The 22624-nt window shown below is 38.5% G+C and overlaps 2 protein-coding genes across 4 annotated transcripts in view; one reads left to right on the forward strand and one right to left on the reverse strand.

Annotated features, from left to right (window-relative positions):
* npr2 (natriuretic peptide receptor 2) overlaps positions 1 to 8098 on the forward strand; it is a 52155-nt gene extending 44057 nt beyond the window's left edge. For both annotated transcript variants that reach the window (XM_010735837.3, XM_010735838.3), the window contains exons 16-22: positions 1144 to 1290; positions 1889 to 2012; positions 3946 to 4014; positions 4232 to 4406; positions 5034 to 5132; positions 6449 to 6540; positions 7505 to 8098. In XM_010735837.3, coding sequence (XP_010734139.2) covers positions 1144 to 1290; positions 1889 to 2012; positions 3946 to 4014; positions 4232 to 4406; positions 5034 to 5132; positions 6449 to 6540; positions 7505 to 7567 — 769 coding nt within the window. In that variant the 3' untranslated portion in view covers positions 7568 to 8098. The remainder of the gene's footprint in view (positions 1 to 1143; positions 1291 to 1888; positions 2013 to 3945; positions 4015 to 4231; positions 4407 to 5033; positions 5133 to 6448; positions 6541 to 7504) is intronic.
* Positions 8099 to 12404: 4306 nt separating this feature from the next.
* On the reverse strand, positions 12405 to 19110 carry spag8 (sperm associated antigen 8). 2 transcript variants are annotated; one of them, XM_010735839.3, is made up of 6 exons: positions 18860 to 19110; positions 18229 to 18388; positions 17930 to 17975; positions 15987 to 16101; positions 13139 to 13201; positions 12405 to 12720 (listed from the first exon to the last, which is right to left on the reverse strand). In XM_010735839.3, the coding sequence occupies exons 1-6, from the start codon at positions 18926 to 18928 to the stop codon at positions 12613 to 12615; spliced, it is 561 nt and encodes a 186-aa protein (XP_010734141.1). In that variant the 5' UTR covers positions 18929 to 19110; the 3' UTR covers positions 12405 to 12612. The 2 variants fall into 2 exon arrangements, with proteins under 2 accessions (XP_010734141.1, XP_010734142.1); XM_010735840.3 differs by having other exon boundaries at positions 18798 to 18910.
* Positions 19111 to 22624: the final 3514 nt, after the last annotated feature.

Here is a 22624-nt window from a genome sequence, read left to right on the forward strand (position 1 = left end):
AAGATGCTGTTGCATTACGGGATCTAGTGTTTTTGGAGCTTGGCCACAGTAGGGATTAAAATCAGCATAACTGTCTTCACATTTTTTGTCTTCTGTGACTTCTGTGTCTCCCAGCTTTATACAACAAGGCTGCAAAACTAATCACTGGAATATCCATTAAAGTTCATAGGGCTGGATCATAATCATTAAGCAGCTGTCTTCCACATGCCTTCGGGACTAACCTGTCATAACCCGTCAACACCTCCTTACTAACTGGATCTTTCTCCACCTCTCTGAAGTGTAATGATTTCATCAGTAGTTTTACATTTGTTGAAAGGGGTTCCTCAAGGATCAAAACTTGGACTTCTGACACTTGGAGCATAAACAGTAGTTTTCACCTTTAAAAGTAATAAAGCAGTTTTGTTTTTGTCTTACAAACATTTTGAATCCGAATCTAAATGCAATTAAAAAAGAAATATGGCTTGTTCAGATGTGATTGCCGGAGCTAATTTATTAGAATACATGAACACATGTGAGTGCAGATAAGCAGAAACTAAAAAGAAATTCTACAGATTCTTCAAGTCTATATACAGATGTTTGGGAGTACTATTGTATACGTGGAAGATATTTTTTAAAGCCTTTTCATTGATAACATGTTAAATAGCATTATGGGTAATGTAGACACCAGGTTTTGATAAGGGAATTGATTACAAATCTACAAGAAGTCTGTTTTCTTTTTCTGGAAATTTTAACCTGAATTTTATTTTCATGGCATAACATATTCAACAGAGAACAGTCTAGCCAGATCATTTAAACAATTTTATTTCAAGAACTCACAGTGAGTGCACTCAAAATGTCCCTTTTTGCAGTATGTACCGTAATTTCACTTCTGGCCTTAATTTTTCTCTCATAAAACAGTTTGACTAACCTGACTTGTCTGCGTATCTGACTACTGTGTTTTCTGTTTTTTTACTGACGTTGCTGCATTCCTAGATCTCAGTGATTCACTGGACTGCAGTGTTATTATAACAGATAGGAGTGATGGACAAAACCGGTTGTATAACACCAGAGTGATTCCGTAAATATTAAGGACCTGAGCTCTTCACTGACCACTGACTGTGTGAATATTACCTAATTCTATTTTTTTGTGTGTGTTTTCTATAGGGAGGGCAGCACCAGTATTCTCAACAACCTGCTGTCGAGGATGGAGCAGTACGCCAATAACCTGGAGAACCTGGTGGAGGAGCGAACACAAGCCTACCTGGAGGAGAAAAGGAAAGCCGAAAACCTCCTCTATCAAATTTTACCGCAGTAAGAACAAACTTTTGTCCTTCCACCCAAAAAGTTTAAAGCTCCAATCAACCCAGGAAATAGGATGCATGGCTCTATGACACTTTATCAATTGTGTTCCTGTATTAATTAAAGTCTTGAAATCCTTCCCAACACATTTTATTAACAGATACACATTTCCCCGTGGTGTGATCTTACTGTAGATGAAAGGGAGCAGGCAGAGCTGACAGGCAAACTGCTCATTAAGGGAAAACAGACAGACAGAGACGATAGTGAGCTTAGGCATTCGGATAAGACCACATTAGCAAAGCCCATCTTTCTCACCCATTTATCTTCTTTTCCTGATGAAGAATCTTCCCTCCTTCAAAGCCAGAGACAGACAGAGAAAGGACATTTGCATTTCTCACACGCTGATTTCTGCCAGTGTTTGGTATTATTTGATTAATGTGAGCAGAATTAGCAAAGACACTGACAGCAGGTTAAAATGGAACCTCCCAGGCTTTCTGCAGTTGTGTTTTTTTCGAGTATTCCTTGTGTTTACATTTTTCCAAACTTATCTTTACGGCTTTGCAGCATGAACATTCCGGCCTCACGTCTCTCTCCTTCTCTCTGCTTGCAGTTCAGTAGCAGAGCAGCTCAAGCGAGGGGAGACGGTGCAGGCGGAAGCATTCGACAGTGTCACGATTTACTTCAGCGACATTGTGGGCTTCACATCCATGTCTGCAGAGAGTACACCGCTACAGGTGCACTGCAATCAATATGTCACAGCAATCCTCCGATGAATAATTCCCACTCTAAACTCGCTGCCTCTATCTGTGTTCTTCTTGTTCTTTGGTGAAATAAGTAACAATTTCTGACTTTCCTCAACATCTACCAAGCTCATCTAAAAGCTTTTTAAAAAATCACTGTTCGTGTTCACACTTTCTCTATTCATGCAAAAAAGTGTTCGTCCGTATCAAGTCTCTACCTACAGTGTGTCTCATAGTTCCCACAGTGTGTGTTCCCACACACGGGCTGCAACTCAAAATAGTACAGTTGTTAGATGGAAGAGTGTGTTGACGCAGAGTTGAGTCACATTATGCCACCACATATCTCCTTCTCACTTGAATACCAAAGTTTCTTGACCAAATCATGATATCCCATCGAGTGAGGTGATCCAGAAGTGTCGCTGGACAATCTAACACCTTCACATTGAGTCTCACTTCTCCATTTTTTTCTTTCAAGAACTGATTGTGCTACGACCATTTCCTGTATATATACATTTATTATTAATCATGTGAATAATACAGAATGACAAAAATGGTTATACAGCTTTTATAATAATAGCAGCAGAGCAAAGCATTGCAAATTAGATTGAAATTGCTGTTTTACTAATGCACTATCCATGCTTAACAGTTTCATTGGTAGATAATGTCTTGTGGTCATTAGTCCACTATTCTTATTACACAGCTTTATTAAAGACTCAATTCTGATTGGTCAATTATGGCATTCTACGGTCTGATATTTGTGTCTAACAGACCGCTGCTATGAGTTGCTACGGACGCAGTTCAGTTAAAAACAACAAAAATCAATCAAAATTGATTTTTGTTGATTTCTCTGGTCAGCGGAGTGATTCCTGCATCACCCTGTGAGGTTTATTTTGTGACAATGATTGGCTGACTAAACTAAACCGCCCTCTCTTTGAATGATTGAATTGAATTGTGGCATCTCTGTAGGAAAATACCAACAACAACAAAACAAGCTGTTTCTGTCAGGCCCAAAAACCTCTAATTTACACTGTCAACCTGTCAGTCAATCAGATCCTTCACCTTGTGTCAACCTGTAATTGTAGTGGGCCACCTTGTGCGTTCAGCTACAGCGATTTTGAAAAGGTTGTAGTGCAGTGAGCTGTAAAGAAAATTTAGGGTTGCTTTAAAGCTGTTTTTACATTTGTAATGTAAACAGCAGAAAACATTAATAACTTAGATTTTCTTGTTGTCTAGTTGACTGACAGCCAGTCCTAATCCTGTGTTTTGAGTTTATTGCAGGACAGCCTTTTAGTACACATCTAAATTGCAGATTGTGCTTTTAAAATAGGGACAAAATGATCTTTTCTCACAGTTCACAGTTCAGATTCTGGTCCATGACAGTTTAAATGTTCTCATTCACTTATAAAGTACAGCACAAAATGTCCTGACTAGATAAAGCGCAGCAGCTTGGTTTTATTTTCAGTTCAGACGTAATTATGAAAAAATGAACATTTAAAGATGATGACTAAATAAAAAAAAAAATCAGTCTTTGAATAAACAGCCAACTCCTGACATTACTGCTACATTACAACCATTACACCCCGCAGTAAAATTGAGTACAGATTGTGTTTGTAATATTCCATCTGCGGATTTGATTTATGATCCTGTAAACGTGTATGTCAGTAAGCCTCAGTGGGCAATCGTCCAGCGACAGACAAGCTGAGATAATGTGGAATGCTGTGAGGTTTTGCAGACACACTGGCCTCCTAATCTGTCGGCCTTTTAACAAAAGAAAACAGTGTCAAGTGTTAGATTTAAAGTGTGTCGTTACATTTACATGACATAGTTCCTTTGGTTGGCATACCGGCTTTAAACTAAATATTTTCAGTACTTATCTCCCTCTTCTTTCCTGAGCTCATATTATTAAAGCTGTTCCGTCTCTCTACAGGTTGTCACATTGCTTAATGATCTGTACACCTGCTTTGATGCCATCATCGATAACTTTGATGTATACAAGGTGAGTGGGGATGATCAAAGTGAATATTTACAATGACAGATGGGAATGAATTTGCTGTGTTGATTTCCAATTTTCTATTTATTTAACTGGTATTTTTTATTTCATACTTTATGTTAAATTATGCAACTCAGAAGTTTGAGTTCATGTGCTTCATAGCATGATGGCTCAAGTCTCTACAGGAATCCTGGTAATCCAATAGCATGAATTTGTCCCTCAGGTGGAGACCATTGGTGACGCCTACATGGTGGTGTCAGGGCTGCCGGTGCGCAACGGTAAACTGCATGCCAGAGAGATCGCTGGGATGTCGCTGGCGTTGTTAGAACAGGTCAGAACATTCAAGATCCGACACAGACCCAACGACCAGCTGAGACTCAGGATAGGTATACACACAGGTGAGTCTGAATGCTCAGCCTGATCTGGAGCTGCTGACCTGCAATCCAAATGTCCCAGATTAAGTTACTCATGATGGCTGCTGTCCATCCTGCCCAGGTGTCCTTAACCAAAGCACCAATGACTCAACACTAACATTTATTTCAATCTTTTAACAGTAGCTTGATAATGTTCGTTTTAGCTATGTATATCTAATAAACAGTGTAACTGAGTGTACATCAAGTGTAGGGCACTTGTGATTTTTATCTTCCCACCTCTGGATACCAACACACTGACTGGACATTAACACTCATGATGTTTTATCTCGATCTGTCTGAGCATTGAGTGTGATGTGAATTACAAGAGGCTTCTGACACAGTATTTGGTCTGTATCAGCTCATGGCGGCACTGTTTATATTCTTATTCAGACTCTTGACATGCAGCAGAAATGGACCAGCGTGCGTAGGCCGGTACTTAGCATTGTCGGAATTTAAAGCATATTGAGCACAATTTGAATTCACTCACATCACTGTTGTACTACTAAAGAATATTTTCACCATGGTGATTGTGAGACAATGACGGCGGCTCCTAGCATGCAATGATTGTTTGTTTGTTTTTTTCTGTGACTATATTTAGCTTGTGTTTCATAGGTCCGGTCTGTGCCGGTGTGGTCGGTTTGAAAATGCCCAGATACTGTTTGTTTGGAGATACTGTCAACACGGCATCTCGAATGGAGTCCAACGGAGAAGGTGAGCATCACTGTCACTTGGTTTTGTTCTATTTTTTTACTCTGGTGCCTGTTGGATTTCATGTCAGATGTCTCCACACAGATCTGGATTTTCAACATTTTTTACATCAATTTTTATGCTGGTGACAATACCCTCATTATTTGTTGTTTTTCAGGACTTCTAGTTTATTCTTGTCTTTGACACTGGTGTCAGTCCGCTGTGTATTATATGTATCCATCATTCAGTTTTGCCAAATTGTAATTTTACTACTGTGTCCTAGTAGAAGGAACCCTTCTCTGTTGCTCTTCCCAAGGTTTTTGTCTTAGTTTTTCAGCCTTATCTATTGTATGTTGTACAAATTCTTAAAGCACAACATATATATAAATAGATATATAAATATAAATATTTGAACTACATGTGTGTTCATAATAACTTGATCTAAAGCAGCTTCCTGCATCTCTCTTCCTGACTCCACTACCATGTCTGTGGCCAAAGACCTCAAACAGCTGGGCACTGTAGTTTTTGACAAACAATTCTCAAACAACTGGGGATCAATGCATATTTTACAGCATCAGGACAATGTCTGTGTGACTGAGGTTTTGGTTGATTTTGTTGCACCTCAGGAAGAGTGCTTGCTGCCAAGATAACAATTATTGGGATTTTAAACACAGTAAATAAGCTTTTATTTAAACAGTTAATTAAATTTTGTATTTTGTTAGTACACAGAGCAAACTCTTTGATTTAGTCTCATCTTTATTGAGAAGTCTTTTTTTAGTTTTAGTTGGATGGAAACCTTCTTCAGTAAAATTGATTTCTCAGCTGAATATAAGACATATTGACCTGCTGAGTCTAATTCTTCTAAATCTTTCCACACTGACATTTCTGTTCTTAACTGGCAGTGGCAGGAACTAGTGTTATGAAACTGTGGTTGGATATTTTGTGAGTGAATCATCAGATGTATTGATTAACTACTGAGTCGCTTCCTGTATTGTGCCTCCACTGGTAAATAATTGATAGCACTTACAGCTAAGGGCCCTTAGCCAGCAGTAAACTGTGCAGCCTGAAGCTTCACAGGCAGGAATCACGTCCCACATCTCTGCTCTGTGTGCATTAATTGGACAAAACAATACAGATTTTTATCATCGTTAGCATTTCAGGCACTGGCGTCTGACGGGACTGAATGCATCGACTCGTCTCACTCCTCAGCTTCCTCCTCCGCTGTGTGTCCTGAAGCCTGAGATAAAAGTAGCATATCAAATACTGTCAGGGCTGTCATTTATCATTCACAGTGTGAACATGCTCAGTCTCGTCTGTTGTGCTCTTGATGTCTTCTGCAGCCTTAAAGATCCATGTATCCTCGGCCACCAAAGAAGTGCTGGATGAGTTTGGCTACTTTGATCTCCAGTTACGAGGAGACATAGAAATGAAGGTAAGAACCTGTCCAACGCTTTTTCAAAACTGACAAAGATGAAGTATCAGACCGCTGAATAAAATGTGCTCACACTGCAAATAAACATCTGTCCGCACATCTCATTTGATGTAACCCTAACCCTAACTCGTTTTTATCTAAACCTAACCCAGCCAGAGCCTTGGGATCCTGTTTTTATCTAAACCTAACCCAGACTCAGACTGCCAACAGGGTGAAATAATGAGGGAAGAACACAGATGACTGCACTCAACAGGATCATTTTATTAGAAATAGATCAAATAAATTTAAGTTTAGACATACTACAAGATCTTTCTTTTTTATAGCATTATACGTTAAAGTTTTAGATTGGCAGCTAACATCCTTCTGTACAATCCCCATTATGGTCGCTGCTGGAGCCTATGTCAGCTGACTTATTTAATGTTCAAATAATTAAATCAAAAAATCATTTAACTACAGATTACCTTCTGCATCATTGTCTTATTGTATTATGTTAATCTGAGGATTATTCTTCTTATTAATCAGTTAATTGTTTAGTCTATAAAATCAGGGTTGTACTTGTAACTATCATTTATATTACAGACATGAAACACAGTGGGTGTTAAAAGGATGATTTACTACAGAGTTAATATCTTTAATAAATGCAGTTGATTAATTTTCCTCATGTCGACTAATGGTTTCAGAGTTAGATTGAGACAAATTTGAATTTTTTGGAGAAACAAAGTTTTCGCCTGACAACTGTCATATGCTGTTAGCACTTTTAGATGACCAGTAAGACGATGTGGTTGATTTTTATGGTTACGCATAATGCTTCATTTGTGGAGAAAGGTGGAAGTGTAAGCCGAGCAGCAGTAACCATCAGGGTCACCCTTAAACGAAGGGCAACCTAATAGAGGATATCACCCCCCACCTCCCACCCTCCACCTCATCTCCATTGATGAACCTATTGATTTTTGTGTTTTTCCAGGGCAAAGGCAAAATGAGAACGTATTGGCTTCTTGGGGAGAAGACTGATGTGTATGTTATCTGAGAGGCCTGCTGATAATGTGGCAGCAGCAGTGGAGACGACAGCAGAAGCTCCGGTGGCCGAGCCACTACTTTATTTGTTCTAGAATAAGTCCTTATTGGTGATTTCCGTGCAGAGGAAAAGAGAACGGCACCATATGACAAAAAACAGAGGGAATTCCAGGTATATTTATTACCTGCATACTGTAACTGCAAAAAAAAAAAAAAGAAAGAAAGAAAAAAAAATAGAAAAAATATTGTAAAAGTTGTTTTTTGTATGAAGAAGCTTTCTGTCCTGAGAGTGAGTACTTTTCACTGATAAATTCTTATTTTTTGTGCTTTCTATATTAAGATTTGTATAATGTGTTTGGAAGTCAATGATGTATTGATATTTCCTTGAAACATCCATTGAAGTTTGGAGGCACAGCATTACAATTGATGTCACTGCAGGGGTTCATCAACCGTGTTACACAGTACAAGACAATATGTATATATGTATATCCAAGATACTGTAAGATATTTTGTTCAATAAACTGAGTAAAACACTCTTTTTCCATTTATGGATCAGGCTGCATTTTTATGCTTCAGCTTTTTGGAGTGTGGTTAGTTATTGATGTTTTCATCCACAAAGGATGTAACATGAGAAAGGCACAAAGGAGCCTTATAATAACTCTGTTTTTTTATGCAATAAGTTCATGTGAACTCTTTGAATATGTGGGCCACATTCTCCTGATAATACTCACCCAAATGTTTTCATCCAAGTTTAACCCAGAAAGAATTTATAAATGACCTTGTGCCATGCCCCCGAAATATTGGATGACCCGCTAGAATTGCACTTTTAAAAGGCAAGAAGAGCTCGCAGAGCTGATGCAGGAGTGTCGAAGGCGGTTCAGTGGAGGGGCAGTCTACCCTGGTGTAACCTTTTGGGAATGTCTGTTGAAATTAAGCCGCACCTTGAAGATGTTATTTTCTATTTTCATCTTCTATTAAATATCAACTCTGCACTTTTCCTCTTGCAAGTCCTGACAATTAGTTCAGGTTTATCTGACGTACATTAGCCTTGTCGCTTTATATTTCACGATACTGTCAGGGCTAGAACATGATTGTTATTTAAAATATAACAAGCGTGCCATAGAGAAACCGAGCATTAAGCATGTGGAGCCTAATTAACTGCAAGCGGTTGTGGACAGATAAGGAAAGAAGTGGAGAGAAAGGAGTCGGCAGCAGGCAGCTGTGTATTTGTTGTAGTGACATCACCGCTCATTAGATGCTCATTATCAGTTGTGGAACAGGGGCATGGGCACTGTGTGTGGCTGTGTGTGGCTGTGTGTGTTTGTTTGTGCATTTCATCTCTGCAGGAGGACATCTTCCCCTCTTGCAAGGCTGTAATTACCGCCCACTTTCTTTCAGGGACACAACGCTGCCGCTGTCTGTTAGAGCCACAGCGAGCGGAGTGAATGTCTCTGCTGAACCCGGTGCTGACCTGCTAACTCCTCACAACTGACCAGGCTGTCCGTCATCTTTTCATGTGCTATTTTCTCCCTTTTCACAGAGCTGAGACCTTGAAGTACAAAGCCTCCAAGAGTACTGTAAAAATGTGCATTGCCAAATTAATCTATTCTATAATAACTAGAACATTTTTATTGTTGGCTGATTTCATGTCTCTTAACTTACATATAGGTGGCATCATTAATATTTCACAGTAAACTTGATTTGCAGGCGAAACAGGTTGGTTTGTACTTTAGGGTTTAGGGTTACACAGTAGAGGTATTATGTGGTTTTGTATTTATAGTTGTTGATTTATTCACTGCTGTGTTTTTTTGCATCTAACTACAGTCTCGCCATCCTTAATACACATTAAAATAAAGTCCTTGAGATGCTGTTGCAACTTTAGTTGTATAGAGTAGAGTTGAGTTAAGTGGAATTACAGTTTGTGACTCACCATTACATTCAAGTCAGACAGCTAAGCATCCATTTTTCTGAAAGATAAATCCCCAGAAAAACTAGTTTGCCAAGTTACAACTCTATTTCTTAATCAACAGAAGCAGCAGTAAGAAGTGACATACATATTTCCTTTCTCAATTTGTATGAGAAAATAAATAAATTATTGTGAATGAAAATATAAGACACTGAAAAGTAACATTAATATAGACAAATATAATGAATAATATATCCTTTTTCATTTGGACATTCACCATCTTTTGAGTGTGCAGCAGACAGTTTTCTTTTAAATAAAGATAGTTATAAAGATCTTAAGAATTCTGGAAATACAACAGTGGTAAATGTTATTAATTCTTCAGGGTTTGTCAGTGATCCCTGGTTATTTATTTTTCAGAAAGCAGATTCTTAGCTCAGTGACTGGAATGCAGCAGTAAAACACGAGAGGCACAAAGTGAGACTAGTTTGGACCTGCTTCTGAAACATCGTAACTTCAATGTTGTGAAAACAATGATTATAAGTCAGTCTAAAAATATATATCTGGAACTGCAAATGACCAAGTCAGCGCTCACTGACTTATCTGAGGGTTCAGATCAGGGAAATGCACTCCATATACACAGTATAACATACAGTAGCATCTTGTTCACAAAAAAGACCAAAACGATACACAGACACTGACATCAGAGAGAAACAACAACTGAAATTAAAGAGAATTAAAATTGCTGCGTTGCATTTCATTTTAAATGTTTTGTATGAATTTGCTCCAAGGCCTTCAGAGGCAAATTGGTTTTCCTGTATCATCCGTTGAGATAATGAAATGTTTGGAGAGAAAAGCTGCATAAATATAAGCTAAAATTACTTGTCGCCATAGCTACCGCCTACTAATCCCGGCTGAAAGCTCAGAAAGGATCAGCAGTGCCTAGAATTTCTGCTCTGATTGACAGAACAGATACAGTATGTGAATGTGTAGAAAACATGTGTCACATCTGCATGCTATGGGCCTGTGAGCACACGCCTTTGTAAAGGTGCAGAAGCGCTCTCTGTTCTCTTTTGTAAGCCCTGATAGGTTTTCTTATTTTCAAGGACAATGGCAAGATATCTACCCGGTGTAGGAGGAGAGTGTGGCTTTCACGGCACCATTCGATTGCAATAATTAGAGGTTTCAAAAGGCATCGGAGAAATAATAGAAAAAAATGAATGGAGCCTGTAAGCAAACAAAATGTGCTAAACCTGCTGTCACTTTCAAAGAAAAATCTAATTTTCAACATCATTACCTGGATTGTGTTGCACGAGGCGAGGTACACCCTGACAGCCATTTGTATTGTAAGCTTTTTCACACGTTCTTAGTAACCACTAGTTTGTTGCACACCAATACTTTCCTGCATTAAGTTGAACCATCCATCCATCCATTATCTGCACAGTCCTCATCATGGTCATGGTCGGGCTGGAGCCTATCTCAGATGGCTTTGGGCAAGAGGCAGGGTACACCCTGGACAAGTCACCAGCTCGAACTGTTAAATCTTAAGGAATGTCATAGCTAAAGACGAGACTAATGTGAAAATCAGTTACTGGGAAACTTATGCTGCACTGGCCACCTCCGCCACCTCAACCTCCTCCTCGTGTGCTAGATGTTTTGGTATTGTTGATTCAACTAAACAGCACAGCTGTTTCTACCACTGTATACTGTGTAACTGTTTGCTGTAAATAGTCAGTTCCTTGACATAACTATGTCTCTGACTGAACTGTGGCAATCAGTCGCATTGGCTGCAGATATCACAAAACAATGAACAATTCAACTAGATAAGGATTCATACAGTTTAGAGTAAAATGGCTATTTCTAATGACATTACTTCACAGACCTTATTGTCTTTACATGTTGTACAACAAGCTATATAAAGGTACTTTGTGAAATGTTATTCCAGTGGGTCACATTATGCATTATGTTGACAGTCTCTTTAAGATTCTGTGTGTGTGAACTTGATATCTGTAATAACATTATTTCACCACATTATTCAAACAGCTTTTCCATCTATATTTCAAATATGATCTCTATATTATCTCTTCTTCTCACTTTCAGTGGGTCACGTAATCTGTTCTTGAAGCAAGTTCAGATGGTTCGGTCAGCTGAAAAATATCTGTTAGGTTAAGTTAAAATGTGTAAATATTTAGTAACAACTAGAACTAGTTTGTGTGATGCAACCCATTTTAATCTATCCCCACTTCGTACAGACGTTTGAGCTTAAGAACACACCCCTGAGTCGATGTTGACACACTAATAGTGACAGTGAAAACTACATTTATAGTTATACTCAGCAACAGTTCATGCATACTTTTACCAGACTACTTATCCAATCTGTTTGCAATTCACAAAAGCATTTACATGTGGTTAGAATGTTTACACGTACATATGTATATGTACTGGAAACGATGTGGTTAATATTTCCAGAAGCAGCAGCAGCAAACTGGGAGTTTGGCTCAACAGACAAATGACATATGGCACCTCCAGAAATCCAAATAGGGAAATTTGTCAGAGGATGGCCAAGAGAGGAGAAAGATAAAGAGAGAAGAATGAGGAGCAATGTGACAGCGTCTCTTCATTCTTTTAGTTTTTTGTAATGGCTGTGGTCTGCACTGTGTGTCACCGTTGAAGCTTTGGTCAGTACTGACCAGAGTTACACACAGTGCTGACAGATAGCGTAAATAATTATTTTTAGGAAACTAAACATGGAGGCAAATGTTTCTCAGCAAATCCATACAACAGGAAATTGTTAGTGTGTCTTATTAAGTTCAGAGATAGTTTGTTTGGCAGTTTTAAGGTCTAAAGGTTAGTGTACTGCTGTCTGTGTTCTGTAAACATTACATCAGCTGAGCGTCTGCTGGAGATTTCTGTGTTTTCAGGCAGTGATACTAAAATCAAACAGTCATTCCATTTTGGATAAATATCTTTATATTCCTGTGTAGTATAGATACTTAAAGCTTAAATTCCTTCCAGTGACTTCACGGTCGTCCACGGTTTGACAGTGACAGCTGATTGCCACTGTTGTTGAGAATGACATTAACCTTTAAAGTGAGTTAGCGCTTTAATACTAACTGCTAATGAAGTGATACAATAGGATCGTCTGGCATACTGTCTCAGTTGTCAGGTGGGAGATCGATTTCATCAAGCCGCTCGCTGATGGGGGTGCTGAACAGGGCCGACTTCCTGAAAGGTGCTTTCAGTGTGTGTACTGCAGTCGCACCCTGTGACACAAAACAACACAATAATAATGTTAAACCATGCTCAGTCATTTTCTGAATCTTACTGTGCATGTGATATGAAGAATCTGACACAAAATAATAAAGGACACTTTGCACCGAGCAGAGTGGGAATAATGGAGGAAAGAGCTATGAAAAGTCTATAAACCTTTTAGACCAGATGGATATGTGCGACTCTTCTAAGAGCCTCTGCTGTTGCTGCTGTTGTTGTTGCATTCTCCTCTGGCTTTATATGGTGCCATTAGTGGAGGTAGAAGTACAGACAGAGTACAGACAGACGTGTTCAGCCTCAGAGAGAAAATGACTCTGATATAGATCATATACTCCTGTCTGACCATAAGCTGAAAATATTTAAATATATTTTTATGTTTTAGTGATGAACGGGTCGAATAAACTGACTCACCTGGACCTGCTGGCAATTTTCACTCCAAAATGTGACGGCCTGGTCAGTTTTATAATCATGAACCTGAAAATTAGACCACAAGAACACACTATCAAATTTTAGTCTTGATTGATTAATCTACTTCTACATAATAGATATTTTATTATCCTTTCAAAAAAAATTTGTTTTATACAATCTGTAAGTAGCCCCACATACATACATAAATATATTATACACCACAATATAACTGCAAAAATAAACAAATAAAATACAGCATATACAGCACCCTAAATGATTAACTGTGTATAAAATTAATAAACAAGACATGTGCCCGGATTTTAGTTCAGTCAACAATTACAAACCCCCCATATAATTCAATTTACACTGATCAGTGACAGGGGATAAATAGCAAATCTTTACAGATGCAAGACCCAGAGAATGTATTCAATGTGTAATTGATTAGTTATCTATGAGCCAGCTACTTTTCTCCTCAAATGTGTTGGTTTGCAGATCTCATGAAAAAATCAGGTGGGAGATCGATTTCATCAAGCCGCTTGCTGATGGAGGTGCTCATGAAAATCTCATGAAATCATATTTCCTACATACAGAAAATGTTATGTGTGACATTGCTTCTTCACTGACATCTTATGTTTTATATCAGAGGAAGAGAGAAGCATAGACTGTGTTCAAGGACAATGATGTGCAATAATGTACTCGTATTCTGCATTGTTTTCTTCGGAGTGTTTCTTCCTCCTGCTTTAACAGGCTTTATGTTTGCATTGCCCCTCTGTTTGTTTATGTTCGAAGAAGAGATGTGAGGAAGAAGAACATAATCTGGAGGATTTGATTAGTTTTGAAATCAGTCCAAGGTTAAGCTGCCGCACACAAATAAACAGTTACAGCTACATACTACAAAATACAGCTAGATTGGTTGTTTGGAGCGAATATACAGTATACAAACTGCCTTCAGTCTAAACACATCGTTCCTGTGGTAAAGCAAGAGATTAGTGAGTCAGCCAGATTTGGGTTGAACTTTTCTGGCATCACAAAGCTCATAGTATACCCGTGGTATACTACGCCGCACAGCTAACCTGCTCTGGAGTAGTTTAACTTTGGAGGATCATCATTAAATCATTCCCACAGGCTCTTGACCTGGACAAAAGTATTGCATTCACAATAAAGTATCAAGTAGCCTACAAATATTTCTTGCACAACCACATGTCCACTCTTGGTACAAAGAGGTTTTTTTTTTTTTTTTTTTACAATCAGATGGGCTGTAATTTATACCAACAGACTAATGATGATTATAGTTCACCACACTAACAGCCTAATAAATGCAGACAGCTGCTGATTAATTGCACTCAGGTTCCTTCTTTGAATTTCTGACAGGATCCCTGACAGTGTGGACCGCTTTTACACTCTTATTCCATCACTGCAGCTCAGATAACATTAGTCATATCATCTAATGTCACATCAAGTGCTACACTCAGAGTTTTGATGATGTTTGTTTTGTGTGATTGGATTGTAATTAAAAACTCATCCACATGAACATGCTCATAGCTGCACTGCAAGTTAACTGAACCAGCTGATAACCAGGGGTGAAAGTAAGCCGGTCCGGTCCGGTACTGCGTACCACTAAAAGATTCAGTGTCGGTACGAGAGCGGCTGCCTGCTATAAAGCCCTCATTCAGAAGCAGTCACGGCCGCACTCTGGCTCAGAAAATAGACCCACCAGCAATATGCAGTCTTGAAAACTACTTTGTCTGTTTAGAAATTCCCTTTAAGTCATTCCGAATAGTTTTCTAGTTAGTTTCGTGTTATTTTGTTCAGTTTAACGATACAGGACAGCTCGGAAAACAAACTGCTTATGAGCTAACAACCGGAGAGTTCACGCAGCAGTACATAAGTGCGCATGCGCCTCTACCTCCGAAACACAGCGGTTGCTATGGGGATCGGTGCGTTTGATTTAATGCACCGGGACGTTTTTCACAACTGGTCCACAGACGTCAAGAAACGCCGCTTGCGCCAGGACAGGACGAACAATAAATCACACCAACAAAATTTCACACATTCTCTCGGTTGGCTGAAACGCTTTATACATGATTTAGATATCTGTCGGTTATCATCTACAGACATTTTAAATTCAAACAGAGAGAAACATTACAAAACTGTCATTTTTATCTTCATAGGCCTACAGTAAAATACTGAATTTTTATTTGTTTGGCTTTTGACTTTGCTATTTTAAAATGCATGAATTGAGAGAGAGATGACTTTAGAGAGAGAATTTAAAACTACTTTCACCCCTGCTGATAACCAGCTTCAGGTTATCCAGGATCACCAGAGTTCAGGTTAATGAAGCCTCAAACAGAGCCCAGTGAAGCTGAACGTGCTTGATGATGTTGGTTTTGTTAATGGTGACATCATTTATGTTATTGATTACACATGTCAAAATGTCTGCCATCAGAATGATCTATGGATTAATCACACTCATTTCCCCAGTTAGTCTAATGGCAATATTATAATATGCATTCAAGCTGCACTTGTTTCATTCTCAATGCTCAAATGGTGTTTTTATTTACAGTTATTGTGAGGAGGGAAGAAAATGTATGTTCACACCACAGTGATTTCTGCTTTCTTTTAAACTGGCTAGTCATTTGAAACACATTTCAATTATATGTTTAGCAGGTTAAAACACACACTTATGCAAACATAACAAACAAATGAATCATCCAAATATCAAACTGGTGCAACATACCTATACATAGGTATACCTTTAACACTAGTCTCAATATTTAGGCTGTGTTTTGAGCCCATAAAATGAATATATTGTTTTAGATCAACACCAGAGATTTGATCTCAACACTACTACCTGTGTGGTTTCAGGGGTAAGAGGCACAAATCCCTCGACAAAGAAATCCTTCTGAGTTGTGGAGCAGAAGTCAGTTTTTTGAATCGGTGGTGTCCATTCAGCTTGAACCTCCTCCCTGAGAAAACAACAATATGTCAGCCTCAGTATTCAGCTTCCCAGGGAGGTCTTACCTTAATCTATATTAATAAATCATTATTTATCTGTTATATGCTGCATTATTAATCTGAAACTGGAAAACAACTAGTAAGTTATCAGGAGTAATACGTACAGTATTTATAATTAAGCAGTGGAAAACAAGTAGCAAGTAGTAAATGTTAGGAAAACTTAAGGGACCAGTATAGGAGTTGGTGGCATCTAGCATTGTAGTTGAGGATTGCAACCCCCTACCCTCACCCTCAACTTCTTAGCATGAAGAATAAACTGTGGTGGTTGTAAACGCATGATGAAAATGAAAACATAGTTATTCATATTATATTCCATTTCTGCCATATTCCGTAGATATACAGCCCCATAAACACACAGGACTTCAAGTATAAGTACCTCACTTAAGTACAGTGCTTGAGTAAATGTACTTAATTTCTTTTATTTGGTTTTGGCTACTTGAGTACCTAGCAGGACATTTAAGTAATAAATAATAAGACGCTGAGACAAATTATAGAATTACTATAGAATCTACTCAACAGTCCTGCACACCCACACAGGTGTTTTCAACCTTTTTGGCTGAGTAGACCTCTGCTGTACTAAGAACAGTTCACTTATTTGATCATTTCTCAAAACTCACGTGGTCCGGAAATTGTCCACCAACATTAAGAATATTCTGTTGCACTGGGACTTTGGCAACATGAAACCATCCTAAAGGAAGTCTTTTATCTGACTGTCACTGCATTTATTGGAAATCAGTTGCGGCATAACACAGACAAACCTGGTGTAATATTACTCCCAATGTTACATTGTGATGTTTTCTCAATAGACCTGATGATTCAGTATTAACTTTAATGTCTTCAATCAGCTAAATGAAAAGGAACTGTACAATTATTGTGTCTCGTTTAGCTAATTCGGACTATTTATATGTGTGTGACTACACAGCTAGTAATGCGCATAACCATCTTAGAATAATGCATGTCAGACGGAACTTCTTCTCATTCTGCAACATGCAGCATAAGACAGAAGTGAGTGGAACGAGGACACAGTGCAGGCACGGACATGGTGTAAACAGGTATAAGAACACTACAAGAAGAGAGGCAGTCAGGCACAGTCTGTTCATGCCCACACAGTCCTGAGAAGAGGTCTAATAATCAGTGCAAACAACTGCGTGGGTGAAACAGTGATATGTAGGACTGGTCATGTAAGACATACACTACGCTTGGACATATGATGGATCAATGTACATCATATATACTGGAGTAGAATTTCCAGGTTGTGTCAGTAGAGACTGATAATTCTGGCAGTGTGTTTAACATATCAACCAATCAGCCTAGAAAGGCACTCTGGACAGGAACCTGGTATGAATCAAGCAGCGTTGGTGTGTACTTATAAAGTCCAGGAAATTTAGCGTATGGCTCAAGACTGAGTGATGAGACACTGTCTACTGCTGGACAAGCCGCTTTCATCGAAGACATGATGCTTTGTATTCTTTATGAGCAGTTAACTTGTGCGGGATGTTAATAACCACATCTGTGGGGATAGAGTCTATAAACCCCATTAGGATGACTGGCATCCATGTAAAATAACATCATAAAAACTGATTTAAAGGGTATTACAGCTGTGATTGAACAATAAAACAAACCCAGACGTGTAAATATTACATCACTTTCTTTCAACATGTTTCTTTTCTGTTTTCTTTCCTCAAGACACGGTCAGGCAGCATTCTCCGTTTCCACAAACAAACCACTTCCAGCAATAATTTATTTAGCATGAAAAGACTTGTTTCATAGTTGATTTACCTTATCATCTGAGCGATATGTTTTTCCAAAAGCTCGCCTCTGATGCCTGAACCATGGAAATATAAAAGAAGAAAGATTTATTGAATGATAAAAAGCAGAAACTAAATAAAAAAAAGGTCAGAGCAGCCTTCAGTTTTTATATGATTCTATAATTGTATACTTTAAGGGACCTCCATCTGAATAAAATCTTTTCAGCTGTTCTGAAATACATGTCTAGTCTATATGAGGGTCAAAGTGGCATGTGACAAAAATAGCGTTTTACTGAGACTGGTGAAAGACAAAGACACAAGGACACATACCCCGCAGCCTCACCCCTGGACTCTTCGGAGTAATGTAAGCTGTTTTAAGCGTGGTGACAGTCTCCATTTTAGACTCCTGGTCCATGGTGAGAATCCCTCTGTGTCCATATCTCTGGATTTGTGTCCTTGTCTCCTCCATGCCAAGAGCTGCAACAGCCCTCTGGATAAATGTGCATAGATAACAGAAAAAAACAGAAACATATTGCAGTCTTAAGTAATGTGATCCTACATGTCTAAACTTGTCACTTTAATGAAGGCTCCAGTTAAATATACTGTGTAGACCTTGTGATGGATATACTGGATCTTTATCCGAACATTTGTTTTTGGTATTATGTAAGCATGTCTCAGCTTTAATAGTGACCGTCACTCTTCTTCTAATTGAGTTTTCTTTGTGATGCAGTGGACAGAAAGGTCTCATTGGGACATAAGGCATAATGCGTAATAAAAGTCACAAAGTCTATGAACTTACCAGTTCACTTAAACACACCGAAATGCACCTGTAACTTCTCTCTGATCATCTAAACAACATGTGAACTTTATATAAACTTTTGGTGTCTGGACATACTTACAGTTATTCTTTTATTTACAGTTTTTCAAGGAGTCTGGAGCTACGTCAGCTAGCTGCTCTCACCTCTTCAGTCCAGTTGTGCAGCATACATTTTCCAACTCTGCTCCCCACAGTGGCTGCTTGTTTGGTCATTGTAGCACCAATACAACTTAACTACAATTATAAAAGTTGTCTGTGAACAATACAAACTTAAAACTCTCTGTATGCCTCGTCCTTTGAATTAAGTGACGGTGAATACTACTGAACAATGCGGTCCAGTTGACGGAGTGTCGCCATGGCAACGTCTCGAAAGCAGACGAGAGTTGCCGATTCCAGCCGAGGGAAGAGGGAGCCAATGACGTCAGCGTGCAACAGGGGAGGCTGCATGTTGTGCATGAGTGTTAGCTGATGTAGTGAAAGAAATACAAACCCCACTAGTATTATATGGAGCTGGACATAATAAACAGCGTCAGTGTCACTTTCAATGTAAATATTGTTTCTGACTGATTACTTCACTTTACAGATTACTTATACTGTGCAAGTCATGAAAATCACCATCAGCAGCAGTGATCTCCCATAATAACCTATGCTAATCATTTCCTTTGTGTGTCTGCCTTCAAGTACAATTCCCAGATCATTTGAATAATTGTAATTATTTAGTTTAATCTTAAGAGGATACTTCACATGTCATTTCACTGTGATTATTCTTTTATTGTTACGTGACAAATAAAACATAGAACTGATAGAAATAACACCTCGGTATGAATTAATGTGGCTCAAGTGTCCATTCATAGTAACACAAATGAATACGGAATACAAAGTGTCCTCTTTGACAGGCCAGACTCTGCCATGTTGCTGCACCATGTTTCTACAAGAGCCCAGAGCTGACTACTAAAGTAAACACTAACTAACATAAAGCCTTTCATGTTTTCTGTGGCCACCATTTTTCTACTTCTCGCTTTGAAGGAGACGTGAGGTGAGTGGTTATTCAGTCAGTTGCAATCTGCAACTTCACCACTAGATGCCACAATTCTAAACAAGCTTCATTAGTATTCTATTGATGATCTATTGGCAAGTGATTTTCTATTATGCATTTTGCTTCTTCTCATCTGAATTCATATGCAGAGATCTATTTATTGCCTATCAAGTTGGAAACTGGACTGGAGAGGAAATCGTGGCCTATATCTGTTATCCGATTTCAGAAACATTGGCCGAGATTACTGGTGGATTCACCAGGAGCCTGACTCAAAGTCTGTGAATCTGTGAGCATGGACACCGGGGTTAGGTCAATGACTGTATAGGAAGATTGACATTTCATGATGGACAAGTCAAAGTATCTCACCCCTGGTGGTTGGCTGAAGTTTAGATCATGTTAGTTTGTCTTTGTTGTGCAAAGTTTCCAAAGTGGGACAAAATCATTAACCATCATTCAATGCACTCAACAAAACAGCAACTAAAATTGCACAGGTCTGTCAAACAAAATTATGGTTAAAAATAATGCCACTGTAAAATGAAAGATGAAAAAAGAAAGTATTGATTTTCTTTTCCAACATCATCAAAAACACAGTGTTCTGGCTTTTTATTTATAAATTTACATCTAAACACGAAGCCGAACAACAAATTAAAGTTAATGAGAAAGACAGCATTTCATCATCAGTGTTGTTTTTCCTGGTCGTCTGTTATTTTCAATCTGTGCACAAAACAACAAGATGGAGACACTTGGCAAACATGGTGGCAAGTGCAATAGAAACAGACTTAACAACTAAATCATGAAGTGTGTGAAACATGTGCTTTAAGGTTACTCAAGCTTCAGCTTCATTGAACTGAAAGAGGCTGAAAATATCTACAGACAAAACACAAGATCTGTGTGGAGTGATGAGGAGACTGTAACATTTCTCAAATACATGCTGTATGAGACAGACAGAAATGCTGCATTTCCATCACATTTTCAATCGTTTGTCATATAATAAACAGCGTGGCTGCTTTGATTGACAAGTGGCATCACTGATGGCAGTTGTTGACTTGCACCACAGAAAAATTAGCACCACCAACTTTTATGGTTTTGTTGCTCTTTTCATTTAATATAATGCACATTGAGTTTACCTGTACTGAAATGTGCGTTATAAGGAAAATTACCTTGCCTTTGAAATGCAAGGACTGCTGCAATACACAAGTAGATTCAATGTAAAGTCTTTTACCATTTCCAATTAAATAAATATATATAATAAAATATCTTCTCTGTATATGTCACTGACTGTATGTTAACCTTTTGAGATTCAAGCCTTCACCCATGACTGCAAAAACACGAAAGTTAAAAGGTTTCCTCTGCCATGAAGGTGAAGAGATGAGTAATCTTCTTCACATTCTTTCAGGTGAGCACAGAAGCAAATCCTTTGGTCTCCAGGAGACAGATGTGGGTGAGGGAATTGTCCCCTGAGGTGCAATTAGAGCAAAGTGAGATGACACTTCTTTCATTTGATCACCTGGTAAAATGTCTTTACATCCATCCACTGATTGATCCATCCAATCATTACCCATTGTTACATTCGTCCTGCGGAGCCAGGGTTGTGGTGGCAACTGGAGGAACATCGCAAGTCAGGTATTTTTCTCTTCTAGTTCCCTCATGACATAAGACAGATCTTAACTCAATGTGCAAAGCAACCAAAACTACAAACATATATTACCAACAGTACATGGAAGAAAAAGTAATTTGTAAACAGTCGCTCTAAATATTTTGTTTCAATATACTAAAGAGACTAGATATAACGATACCAGCCAGGTTATTTATGCTTTAGGACTAGGTGACCATCAAAGCATGGTGCATAGCTGGACCACATTAAAACAGAGATGACTCCCCCTGTGTATGGCCCCATGTTGTCACAAGACCAAAGTGCCATAGTTAGTTTACAGCTCCATTTCTATTTACTGATGAAGACTGTGAGATTTCAGCTAGTATTTTTGGTAAGTATTGTTTCTTTTTTTTTCTTCTTAACTGCAAATTTTTGTTACCATTGTTGGGGGAAATTAATTTAGTGAACTCCGTTTTTTATCTGTACTTTGGCATATCAGCAGTGTTTGCATTTCTGCTAAGGGGACATGTTTATTTGTTGTATCGATGCAAGTGTTTGCATGTGCCCCATCTAACCAAAACATGGATCATCAGCATCACGCCAGCTGGGAGGGGGGGCAAAGTACATTCCTCTGACGCACCATCAACTCAACGAACTCTTGTGTATAAAAAGCTTCGCTCCACACCAGAGATCAGAGGTCAGATCTTCTTGATCACTCGGGCGATAGAACTCCGTCCCTATCCAGCTCAATAGTATGATGTGACTCTGTTTGATGGCTTGTATTGGTTGAATTGTATATTCATTATAGTCTTTATAATCTTTTATCACTGTATTAAAAATACTTAAAAGACAAGCCAGTTTTGAATACTTTTTATTTCTCACCCAGGAATAAAAAAAAATCCTCCACAATCATCAATTAATGAAATCAATCTGAGTTTTAGGCAGACCCAATTCACCCCCAAAACAGTCCTTATGTTTTTCATCAAGTTTATTTGTATTGCCCTTTACAATAGCCGAACGGTACCCAAAGTGCTTTACAACAAAGCCATAAAACAATACATAACAGATACATAACAAATAAATACAATTAAAAGTGCTGTAGTGCTGCAGGGTGTTAAAAGCCTTCCAGAAATACATAGAAAGGAGCAGACAGAATGAGTACACCTAAGAAACAGTACTGCCCTAGTCAGAATTGAACACCAATCTAAAAAAGTGGGTCTTAAGCTTCAATTTAAAAAGGCAGAGATCAGTAGTGGTGCAAATGTCAGGGGGCAGTTTG

The sequence above is a fragment of the Larimichthys crocea genome, chromosome IV (genome assembly GCF_000972845.2).
Source record: "Larimichthys crocea isolate SSNF chromosome IV, L_crocea_2.0, whole genome shotgun sequence".
Lineage (NCBI taxonomy): Eukaryota > Metazoa > Chordata > Actinopteri > Sciaenidae > Larimichthys > Larimichthys crocea.